The 12,028-nt window shown below is 51.7% G+C and overlaps 3 protein-coding genes across 3 annotated transcripts; 1 reads left to right on the forward strand and 2 right to left on the reverse strand.

Annotated features, from left to right (window-relative positions):
• Positions 1-9: 9 nt before the first annotated feature.
• Positions 10-5,713, forward strand: PHACADRAFT_134380 (uncharacterized protein). The gene is made up of 19 exons (XM_007390510.1): positions 10-355; positions 419-548; positions 599-692; positions 749-812; positions 863-975; positions 1,032-1,359; positions 1,415-1,844; positions 1,899-2,405; positions 2,457-2,547; positions 2,601-2,765; positions 2,818-3,020; positions 3,082-3,209; positions 3,262-3,323; positions 3,373-3,502; positions 3,555-3,857; positions 3,911-4,157; positions 4,211-4,464; positions 4,510-4,708; positions 4,762-5,713. The coding sequence occupies exons 1-19, from the start codon at positions 263-265 to the stop codon at positions 5,124-5,126; spliced, it is 3,906 nt and encodes a 1,301-aa protein (XP_007390572.1). The 5' UTR covers positions 10-262; the 3' UTR covers positions 5,127-5,713.
• A 1,499-nt stretch (positions 5,714-7,212) lies between these two features.
• Positions 7,213-8,790, reverse strand: PHACADRAFT_247540 (uncharacterized protein). Its single transcript, XM_007390511.1, has 5 exons — positions 8,597-8,790; positions 8,089-8,538; positions 7,676-8,035; positions 7,567-7,621; positions 7,213-7,520 (listed from the first exon to the last, which is right to left on the reverse strand). Exons 1-5 carry the CDS (start codon positions 8,699-8,701, stop codon positions 7,336-7,338), a joined length of 1,155 nt encoding a protein of 384 aa, XP_007390573.1. The 5' UTR covers positions 8,702-8,790; the 3' UTR covers positions 7,213-7,335.
• A 449-nt stretch (positions 8,791-9,239) lies between these two features.
• On the reverse strand, positions 9,240-11,836 carry PHACADRAFT_247542 (glycoside hydrolase family 16 protein). The gene is made up of 12 exons (XM_007390512.1): positions 11,707-11,836; positions 11,566-11,643; positions 11,317-11,510; positions 11,171-11,261; positions 10,664-11,116; positions 10,375-10,611; positions 10,267-10,317; positions 10,081-10,210; positions 9,955-10,031; positions 9,788-9,898; positions 9,562-9,731; positions 9,240-9,509 (listed from the first exon to the last, which is right to left on the reverse strand). The coding sequence occupies exons 1-12, from the start codon at positions 11,806-11,808 to the stop codon at positions 9,416-9,418; spliced, it is 1,788 nt and encodes a 595-aa protein (XP_007390574.1). The 5' UTR covers positions 11,809-11,836; the 3' UTR covers positions 9,240-9,415.
• Between the last annotated feature and the right edge of the window lie 192 nt (positions 11,837-12,028).

A 12,028-nucleotide genomic window follows, 5' to 3' on the forward strand; every position in this document is an offset into this window, starting at 1 on the left:
TACTCCTCGCAAAGCGCATGAAATAATCATCTTAAATACAGCTACCGCTAGTCGTCTCTTCTCAACCAGCATGCTCGATCTTCTCACCGCCTACACGAGCTCTCCGGCAACAGGCCTGCAGCACCTTGCCCTGCCTCGGGAAACACTGCTGGCGAGTCTACCCGCCATCACGTCCCCGCGCTGCAAACTGAGATAATAACTCCTGAAGCTTCATCCCTCCCTCGATTCTATCATCATTCGGAATGCAAGAACGCTTATTTTCATGCAGGCCCTCGCGTTCTGGGAAGCATTTCCAGGTACATTGCACGGAAATGAAGCTATACGCTGTCTTGCCGTCGATCCAGGCATGAAGCTTGTACGTGTTACTCTTGCACAAAGCATTTCAGACCCCTAGAATCTCAAGTCGCCGCCAACCCAGATCGTAGCCACGATGGGCGTGCGTTTGGCGACATGGGCCTTGTCTGGTGTGCGAGGTGATACATGGCGCGTGCACTCGACGCTGGTCTTGCCTGAGGGAGGCCCTGTGATTGCAATAGATTGCAAGTCAGGTATGTAGATCGCTGCGCCCGGTATATTCGCTCACCGTCTCGTATCACAGGGTTGCTTGCTATCAGCACTACCAGTTCTCTCTCAGTCTACACACTTATCCTTGAGAACGACCTCCCAACGTGGTCTAACAAATGGACTTTATCGTGAATACATTATCGTCGACAAGCCACACTCATACAGCTTACCATGATCATCTCAGCATATCAGGACTGTCACGCTTGCGATTATCCCCATCTCTTATGTACATTGCGAGCACATCTACGGTATGTCACGAGAATGACTCGCCAGCTACTCTCACTCACCTCTTTCGAAGCTGGATAATGTCGTTCGTGTGTATTTGACCACAAGTGGAAAGCAGACGCAGCAAATACGACACCCAAGACCGGTAATAGATATGAACTGGAGACGTTCGCCAGCTTCCAGTCGGTCAGTTTGCATTCCTGTGACTGTAGTGTGTCGGACTCTAATCAGTGCTGCGATAGAGACGATCTGACACTGTATACCATAACTTTAGACGCTACCCTAAGAGTTTATCTCCCAGTCATCGACGCCCCTCACCGAATGCATCTTCATGCATCTTTAGATGTGTACTCTGCCACACCATCTTCCATAGCCTCTCACGCTACGAGCTCCCGCATCTTCTGGCTTGATCGAGAAGTCATGTCCGAGGCACTCGTTGCCGCCTTATCTAAAATCAAACCAGAACAAGAAGATGGGCGGGGCAGACGGGTGAGCGAGATTCAGGAGGAGGGCTGGGATCTCTTCCTGCGCGTATTTTCAGACGGCTCGCTTGTCGTGCAGGCTGTAGCTGTAAGTAAGCTTAGGTCCCGCAGTGCTGCTTACAGGCTCAATATATGCGCTTCAGAATATTGATCGACGTCCTCCAACACTCCTAAAACAATTCACTTTGCTGCACTCTGCTCCTTCTACTCTTCCCAGTATTCCCGACCATCTGTATCTCCTACCAAACCCTGCCGATTGTGGAACGCCCAGCCTGGTCACCTCCGCGCCGCTCATGTCGCATAAGCTCGACCCACTACCATTCTTCGATGCCTGTTCCGACGGTCTTGCGCTACAGGGCAACGTTCAAGATGTGCGAAGTAGGCACAGCTCTGCGCTTCCTCGTCGAATATCACGATTTGTGCGCACTCCGGATGGAGAAGGGCTGGGTATACTCAGACAGGATGGCACTGCAGAGGTGTGGAAGACGAGTCCTGGTGCACGAAGGGTCTTCTTGCATGCCGCGGTTACTGATAGTATAGAACCAATCACTATTATGGCTGTATTGCAAGGTGGTATGTGATCGCTTCCAAATTGCCCCGAACAATGCGCTAAGTCCTGTGCATTAGGCCAATACTTCGCGACCTACTCCAATTCCTCACGTACTGTGACCTTGCAATCGGCACATGCTTTGAAATCGTCTTCTGTAGAGGTTCCTCCGATAATGTCGCTCTTTCCGCTGCCATCGTCTGAAGGATTGTCGGCCTCGTTCATCGCCATTACCGAGACGCATACAATATTGATCTTCAATGCGTTTCTTCCTGAGCCCTCGTCGATGCCTTCGGAGAACCCCGCCATCTCACTCTCGTTGCACTCCGAGACCTCTCTGCCGCTCACGCTCCGTCTCAAGACCCTCGTTCCTGTGGATCCCATGGCATGGTCGAATCCAGACCGGATGAAGACTTTCGTTGGTTCACATGACGCACTGCTCAGTGTTAGTGAGAGCGGAGAGCTTGCTTTCTGGATACCGGATGTCTCTTCGAAACCCGCGACGTGGAGATGCACGGGACATGTGAGAACAAGGAGAACGAACATTCTCATGGCCGCGTGCAGTTCAGCGAAGAAGACAATCCTTGGTAAATTACCATTTAAACGACGTGATTCAGGCTCGCTGACGTTGAAGGAAGTGTGCAAGACTAGTGAAGGGCAGGAAGTCACTATTTGGAACTCAACAGAGTCTGAGTTCGCCACAGGGCTGGAATATCGTCGGGTGTACGGGTGGGTTCTGTGGCATGTCGTGCCCATACCTCCTTAACGTTGGCGTTTTCTAGCTCTTCGGATCCCATCCTCGACTTAGATTGGACTGCTACGCCGGATGGTCAGTCGATCCTTGCCGTCGGATATGCGCATCGAGTAGAGCTGCTCTGCCAACAACGTATGACCTACTTCGATGATACCCCTGGCTGGGGCATATGCTGGAAGATCGATTTAACTAAGTGAGTACCGATGGCTGGCATGGAGTCTTTATGACAACAAACTTGCTGTTAGTACCATTCCACACCAAATCAATGATTCGATATGGCTCAAGGGCGGCTCGCTGCTGGTCGGTACTGGCCATCTGATGTCTCTATATGGCCAAGTGCCTTCGATAGCTGACAGCCGTGAGGAAAGCTTATTCGAGCACGTGGCACGCCACAATGGACCTTTGGACGAGTATCATCCACAGATGATACTGCAATGTTTATTGTGGGGTAGGTGATTATTGTGCTTGATGTGCGTCTATATTCTAATGATATATTCGCGTCTCTCTAGAGAAGGTGGAACTGGTCAAGAATATCGTTATCAATCTAGCTAAGAACATCAGGTGGACAAGGGATACTTACGAATGGAAAACATTACCTACCGAGGAGTTCCTGAAGAAGGACGAGACTGCAAGAGCAGTAAGTTCATGATAGTCTCCTCGTCGATAAGTATCGATGACCGTTGTTATAGATCCATGCCTCATCTAAACCTCGTTACTCCAGCCTCTTCACTGTGCCTGAGACAGCGGACGAGTAAGTAAGCTGTCCCTTGAGCCGCAAGTGAACCATAACCGGCTAGCAGGTCCGATGCAGAGCAATTCTCTTCTGACCTTGTTCAGAAGCTCGTTGAGCGGCTGGAAGAGGAACCGCTACCGCATCTTACGCCAAATGAGAAAGATGCCCTCATAGTACTCATGCAAGCCACATTGGAGGTGAGCGCTTTCTGATTGCTCCCCACACGCATTTACGATGGGTTGCCCGTAGATTGAACGACAACGCCGCGCGTTAGATTCCAATGGTTTGCGCTATTTGATCTCAATGCGCGTCTTTTACATCTTCAATCGGCGTCTGTCGTCTCCAAGTTCTCCCAGTTCAAATGGGACACTGTCTGGCCGGACGCACAAACGCGAAAGGCTGCGATACCGAGACATGCTGTGGGCTTTCCATAGTGAAAGTCAAGGGCTCCTACTGTCAACCTCCGTAGCGTCGTGCGAAGGTCAGAAAATGCGCTGGTCAGACGCAAGAGCTTTGGGCGTGTATATCTGGCTACGGTCAATAGAAACAATGGTGCATTCAGCCAGACCCTGTCCTTCCAATCGCTCTCACTCATTGACTCTCAGAAAGCTCACATGGAAGTGATAGCGCGCAATCAATACATGGCTGGCGACAACCGTGACCCGACGGAATGTAGTCTATTCTACTTTGCACTCGGCAAGGCCAAGCTGGTCCACGGGCTTTGGCGACAGGCATCATGGCATAAGGAACAGAACCCTATGCTCAAGTTCCTCAATAATGACTTCTCGCAGCCTCGCTGGAGAACGGCCGCGTTGAAGAACGCATTCGCTCTTCTGAGCAAACGGAGATTTGGTAAGAGTTCACATCGGATTTGTGAGCTTAGAGGCTGATATAACATGCTGTAGAATACGCCGCAGCATTCTTCCTACTCGGCGACAGTCTGAAGGATGCCGTCAACGTGTGCTTGAGGAATCTTCAGGATTTTCAACTGGCTATCGCACTTGCCAGGGTAGTCGAAGGTAGCGACAACGGTCCGGTCCTCAGAAGCATTCTCGAGTCTGCTGTCATTCCAACAGCGTTCAGAGAAGGCAATCGCTGGCTGGCAAGTTGGGCGTTCTGGATGTTACACCGCAGAGATCTTGCGGTTCGGATACTTATAGTGAGTACCTTCTTAATAGCTTTGACATTCCTTTAACCCTGCCAGACCCCACTAAGCGATATGGCTAACGTATGGACGGGTATCACTGAAATCGGCGAGTCGCACTACGACGACCCAAGCCTCGCACTGTTGTTCTCTCAGCTCAAGTTGAAGACCTTGCAGACGGCGAAGGGCACTAGCGAAGTGTCTGGACGTACGGAATTCAACTTTGTCTTACAGATTGCCCGCGTATTCTGCAGGATGGGTAAGCCACTTCTGCGATCATCGTTTCTTCAGTCTTACCATCAGCAACGCTAGGATGCCACGCACTGGCACTTGATCTCGTGAGAACGTGGTCGTTTGAGAGGCCGTCAACAGTGGTGCACGATTCGCCAGTCATCCGTCATCCACCAAGTCCCATCATAGCACGCTTCGCTCTAGAACCGGGTATGCGTCGGCAGTCTTCCATCATGATCGACATGGACATCCCCACCGAACCGCCTACTCGCTCCGCTTCTCCCATCCGCGGATTGCCAAATGGCGCCGGACCGTCTAGCGACGCGGAAGTCCTCGAGGAAAGCAACGGAGACCTGGTTGCTAGAAAGGCTGGTATGGGACGACTGCTGAAGTCTGCAAAACAGGATGTCCAAGTACCAGAGTTCGACATGAATGCCTTCTTTTAATACACGACACTTCCTTACACGCCAAAAATGTTCATTCATGTTTTTCCCCAAAATCCAGAACACGCTGCAACCTCTATGAACTGTGTGACTATGATTTATCCGCTGTTTGTACATGATGGGGATGATTAAACTGGTACTGGAGAGTCAGAGAACGAAAGTAAGTGTTGTAGTGTGTATGAGCTTATGCCTCAACGTTGACCTCGCGCTTCTTCAATACGATATCTTTGCCAATCATGCGCTTCCAGACATCATGGACATCCTCAACGACGGTCTCGAAATGGGATGTCGCATCGTAGGAGCGGGTGATGAATATGCCGTCCTCGGCACCGGATGTCGCCGGTGTAAACACTGGGCTGACAGTGACGAACCTGAAGAAGGTAACCATCAGTTCTGCATATCGATAACTGCGAAATGATCGACTTACTTGTCGTGAATCGTTCCGAGGAGCTGGAGGCCCGGCTGGATTTCAAGCTCTGGCTTGTCAGTCTCGACAATGGTGGAGACAATCGCGATGTAGATGTCCTTGGCACAGACATTGTGCGTCGACGAGACCATGGCAATGTAGATGTCTACCGCGATCGTTCAGCGCAAGTCCAGGAATATGACCGCTCGTAACTAGCTCACCATTCTTCCTGCCGACCTGGCCCTGAGGAATGATAACCTGGGCGCTGTCCGCATCGTCCGTGCCAGGAATGGGGTGCTTGAGGATGCAAATGGCACGAATGACCTTGCCCTCCTCAAGGACACGCTGCTTGCCCTCCGTCGTCTTGCCTGCACCAAAGTAGCTCGGGTCACCGACAACCTGCTTGGCTTTGACAGTCTCGTTGCCACTCCGCACACCAACAAACTTGCCGCTCTCGTCGGTGACAATCTCGTCGATCGCCTTATCCAGCATGTAAGTACCGCCGTAGATGGCACTGAGACGGGCGAACGACTGGGGGAGCTCGCCAAGGCCGTAGAGAGGGTAGATATATGGCGACTTGCCGTACCGGGCCATTGACGATGTGTACAAGATGATACGCTCATAGGTGGGACGAGCGGGCTTATTCTTGTAGCTACAGTCTTGATTGAGAGGATATCATGTTATGAGCCTTCACGTCCACTTACTCGTCAGTAAGATAAAGAGCCATTGCGTGGCCAATAAAGTCCTGAGTACCGGGCTCCAGGCCGAATTTCTGGTAAACGCTGCTCATGGTGTCCTTGTCCAGATCGACACCTAACAACCCAATAATCATGCAATCAATGATATGTGAGTGATTCGGCCTAGGACATACCCTGGTGAGTAGCAGGGTCTTCGTCCTTCCACCCCTGAAGGAACTCGAAGAACTTCTTGGCCCGCCGCTTTTCAAAGAGACCCATGAGAGGACTCCTCACTGCCTCCATTTCGTTACTTGGGACCTTGGAGATCTTGCCATCGCGGTACACATAGGAGCCGGCAATCTGCTTGAATTCGAGATAGCGGGTGACATCAGTGTGGACGAGGATCTTGGTGAGCTCGCCAGACGCGATGATGAACTTGGGGACCAGATCAACGGCGTAGTCGCGGTCGCGTCCCAATTCAGAGGGAGGAGTCTCATCTGGCCGGAACTTGCGATACAGCTGTCACAGCGTCGATATCGGCGTGATGCTCGACGAACATACTACGGCAAGATACGTACCTGGGTCAGGTTCAGACTGGCACTTTCGCCACCGTAGTAGTCGTTGCGATCCATGTGGAGGACCTTCTTGCCCTCAACAGAGAGCAGGCCGGAGAGGATACATTCGGTTAAGCCAGTACCGAGCACGACGACCTGCAAAGCGATTGTGGTTAATCAGGCTGTGTGCAGAGATGAGCTACGGTGGATTACATCGTATTCTTCATCCATGGTAGGTCAGATGTGTGTTTGTGAATGTGCGGACGATGCTTGAGAAGAGAGACGGAGGTTGTTGGTTGCTGGCAAGGTGAGGGACTTGATATTACGCGCTGCTATAAGTCTCATCGATCCACCTCACACGTGGCTCTCGCCTCGCGACCGCCGCAGAGCTTCGACGGGTAAACCTCTCACGGCGGCGGCGACCGCATTATGCAGAAGACTACATAATCGACGGAACGAGTACTACACATCGTAGGTATTATATGACAAAGTCGCAGGGGAATGTACAGAAAAGAGTAGCGATGAGAAAAGAGTAGCGATGATCTTGCGGCTAATGGGAATGAAACCAAAAGGAATCACAACGAGGGTTCGTCTCGTGTCCGCTTAGACGACTGACTGTCTTCTTCCTCATATGAACGCACTCGTTTCAGACCAGCGGAAGATGTCTGCTTCTTTGCCCAGCTCGGTACCGCCTTTTGTGATAGCACGGACTTGCGGGCAAAGCTTCTTCTACGGTACTTGCGAGCAAGATTGTTGATGGCTGGGCAGAGCATCAGTCAACGAAATCCTGCTAAAGGCTAAGTTACCTCTCGAATGGACGTGAAAAATCTGTGCCCAAGCCTTCAAATTTCGTTGAGGATACTGAATAGTAAAGTGTTACTGGTGGAGGTATAACTGCTTGCCAGATATGCTTACTTTATCTACAATGGACTCCCATCTGTCCTTGTAGCTCATATGGTCCCAGTCGGTACCAAATGCAGCGATGTATCGAGCGAGGACCCTTTTGTCAGCGTCGTTCAATGTCCTTCCAGCACCACTCATGTTCTTGATATCTTCTTCGGAATCTGTCTCCTCGCTTGATTCTGAAGCACTGGAAGAATACTGCGAATCAGTACCGTCATCGTCCTCTTCCGAGTCTTCGCCCGAGCTTGCGCTATCTCCAGTAATGGGTTCCTCCTTCGAGACATACTCCTGAAAGTGTGGGATGACGGAGGCGTAATAAACCCGTTGCTGCCCCCAGTGGCTCATCCAGGACAAGGCTGAATGGTGCGGGGCCTGGGGAGAGCGTCAGTTACAATCACTAGCCGGTGAGGCGACGGCAGACTCACTTTCTTCGCAAGCTCAGCGCATATATCCAGCTTTTTCAAATTGGGATCCTCCTTGAGTCGATAGTTGGCGTAGCGCACGAACCAATCACGGTCTTCGTCCGTGAACGAGTACTTCTGACCCCGTTTGACAGGGTTCCGAGGTGGTGAAGGCGTGCGCGACACGCGGTCCTTGCTCTTTGCTTTCCCCGTGCGTTCAGTTTTGACTTTCACCTTCGTGTCCGATCGTCCACGATCCGCAGCGCTGACACGTTCGTGCTTGACCTTCACCGGAGGCGAGCTCGAGTGCCCGTGAAGATGCGATGAGCTGCCATTTCGCAGCTTAGAGTCGATTGCTGGCTTCTTCGCCACGGCCACCGGCCGATCGCCGTTACGCTGAGACAGCAAGGAATTAATACGCTGTGTGTGCTCGAGATAATAGTCCTTCCATTGGTTCGCGGTGTGGTTGTGTACCTGCAGATAGACTCTAAGAAAGGTCCTGTAACAAATGCAACGATGGACATATGCTCACACCGTGCAGACCTTCCAAAGCCTGTCTGTAGGTCAAACCCTTAGCGCCACTTTCTCGCAGAGCAGCGACAAGCAGCTCCTCGTCACTTTCACGCGACCCAAACATTCCGCCTACTCCGTTCGTTATGCCATTGGCGGACGCGATTGGGAAGCTTGAGTTTTGCTGCAAGCCAAGAATAGAGAACAAATTCGGCGCGTTCTGTGGCGGTGCGAGAAGTTGTTGAAGTTGCGCTTGCTGAGGAGCTTGTTGGGGGACATAAGATGTAGAGGCTAGTTGAGTGTTTCCTCCTAAGCTAACACCGTCAAGAGCACCTTGGTTCAGCAGGCCTCCGAGCTGCTGCAGAAGCACTGTTTGCAGCTGGCTGTTCATATCAAGCGGGTGGGTTCGAAGGGTTACTTTGGGCAGCTGTGGTCATTCGAATGGAGGATGGGGAATCCGCGACAGCGTGGCAATGGCAACGTGTGGGTCCGAAGGCAGAGCTGAGGACGGAATGAGGAGCATAACCACAACGCCTGCCCCAAACACAAGCACAAATCATGGAAATCTCCGGGCGTCTAAACAGCTGTTTTGGCCACCGCCATTACCGGGTTCCGCACACAACACACGGCGCTTGCACATGCAGACGGACAAGTTCTATGGATTCAGCTCATATTAAAGATGCGCTGGACAAGCACGAGACCATATCCTAGTAGAAAACAAGTGTAATGATGTGGGTATGTCTCCTGAAAATTATGCCAATGTAAATGCAGCGGGAAAGCACGTGGAACAATGAAGATGTGAGCAGTCTAAAGGTCCTGTGTCCTAATCCACGAGAAGAAATTAGCATTGGCCCAAGAAGTTGCTCTTGGGGAATGGCTGCCCAAAATCGTTACGCCAAGTTGTCAAGTTCGGGTTAGTGTACGCTTCGATGTACCTACGAACTAAGTTAGCAAGCTGCGCTTGTACTGTCATGGATGACGACCTACTGGTTAATGTAAGCGGCAGTTGGGAAATCCTCCGGATCACAGCCAATGTTCTTGTTGTCCGGGTCCTGATACACGCGAATCCAGTCAACCTTCAATGTTGTGGGGAAGGTGAGATGGGCGATGTCGACAAAGCCGAAGTTCTGAGACATTCCCAAGTTGGCTATCAAATACTGTTGAAGAGAAATGATAAATGCTACTGCTCCCAGATAGGGAGTGATGCACTCACCATCGGTTCTTGCGGCACAGGGCGAGAGCCAATCTCGACGCGAGGGTCAGCAGCCATACCAGGCTGGTTCAGCTGCCAGGCCATCTGGCCGTCAGCAATCCAGGCGATGTACTATTGAAAGGCCTGGGTTAATCACGAGTTAATCAATACACGTCGGGACTACTCACGGCATTGTCGAAACCAGGCTGATACTGTACGCCATAAACCGAGAATTGGTCGCCGGTCAGCTCATACGCCTCCTGGTCTGGACATGTGGTGAGAAATAGCTCGAAGTCCCGGTCAATAGGACTCACTGGTCCAAGTTAAACCGGAGGTGGCCTGCTGGAAAGCACCGCCCATATAGGGGTTTAGCACAGTGAGGGTGGTGTTGGGAATAATGAGATTTGCAGACGTGTTGAACCATTGGTATTCGGCGTTGAAGGGCTACTCTATCCGTCAGCCTCATGCTAGATCCAAGGCGAAGACTCGCAATAACTCACGCCCCACTGTCCTGACTGAGAGACCTGACCTTGGAGTGGGCTACCGCCCATCTGTATCGTGTGACGTGAGACATTTTGATACCTCAGTACTGGCGCTCTCGGACATACCGTAGCTTCGAAAATATCGATTTCGGGTGCAGAACGGCCGACGTAAGTACCATCGGTGTGAACAGGACCAGGATGCGATTCGCCTGGGCAGGTGCAACGCGAGAGACGCTGACCAGGTAGGTAAGAGAGTACATCGCCATTACTGGGATCACCGTTCTCTGTAGCTGCGATTGGGAGACCATTCATTGTTTGATTCGCAACCGTGCCGACATCACAAGAGTCGTACGAGTAGGGCCACTGAAATTTGGAGTCGTCAGTTTAGTGTTTCGGCCGACAAATAGCCCCCTACCATGCCCTCGAGGCTTGCACCATAACCGGCCCGACCGAGATTACCCATCATCCAAATGGCGGGCCAGAGGCCGACGATATTATTTGTACCGGGAAGAACGACTGAAGCTTCAACAAGGCCACCGGTAAAGCAGAACTTATTCCACGTGGTCATCATACCGCCCGAGTAGTTCAGCCCATGCGTCTGCTGAGCGGACAGCGTGATTTCCAACGATCCATTGCGAGTAGTGATGGATGCCGGGTCGTACCACTCCATGTTGTTTGTTTCCCAGTAGTGTAAGTCGACCGCTTCCCAATAAGGGTCGTCTCCAGGATAGAAAGTACGACCATCAGTGTTGAACTCGTCACTGAAGACCAGTTCCCAGGTCTTTCCGCTAACATAATCGACCTTAGTGTAAACTTCTTCAGGCGTCTCTAGATCGACAAGACCCCAGTTGCCTGGCATCTTGGGCACCTGGGAATTAAGTTGACATCAGAGCGTTCATCTCTACGCATGCTCATGACGTACCTGACCGGTCGCGTTAGTGCCCCCAAGATTGAATCCGCCGAGACTTGTTTGCTGCCTTTTAGTAAAATGGGAGATGAGAGGATATCCGGCACTGTCGCAGAACTTGAGTTAACCGCATAGAGTATGAATTGACAAGCGCAGCTCACAAGAGCATTCCGATGCCAGTAAACAGGATGACCAGACATCCCAAGTTCGCAATGCCACGAGAGGTCAAGATTGTGCCCCCTTTGTCGCTTTTGCGGTCCCGCTTAGGGTCGGGATTGTGTAGTTCGTCGTCAGGTTCCCGAAAATTCGGCGAAAGATTACCGCCCCACGATGACGGGTCTGGCGACATTGCGAACTAACCAGGTAGTGAATGAAGGCTTTTGCGCAACAAGCTAGCTGCTGCAACGTACCTTATCGGATATTGAGGCAGGGACCGGGCTCGTCGAACCTTCGCTTGCTATGGCGTAACGCGAGTCGCTCTGCGACCGCTAAAAGCATCGTCGTGTCAGACATTTAACGAAGACGGTCAGTGGGTGACCAATGTAACGCACAAGAGACGCATTGCTGGCGACGGTACGTATCGACGGTGCACCACCTGGGCTGATGGGAGGCAGAAGGCTGTGAGTTGACGGGGACTGGAGTGGTTGTGACATCGAGCCAAGGTCAAGAGGTGAAAGGAGCGTGGGGGCAGAGGGCTGTGCCAACTGCAAAGAATGGAATCAGGTAGGATGTAGAAAACAGGTCGAAAGGCTGAGCCGTCGAGCGGACAACGCAAAGAGGGATGGTCGTCGTCAAGAATAGCGGCCAAATCAATCACAAGGTTTCGCACGTGACGGATAACGTCTTGAAAAAAAATTCTGGAAGATGCGCACC

Source organism: Phanerochaete carnosa (assembly GCF_000300595.1).
Source record: "Phanerochaete carnosa HHB-10118-sp unplaced genomic scaffold PHACAscaffold_1, whole genome shotgun sequence".
Taxonomy (NCBI): Eukaryota; Fungi; Basidiomycota; class Agaricomycetes; order Polyporales; family Phanerochaetaceae; genus Phanerochaete; species Phanerochaete carnosa.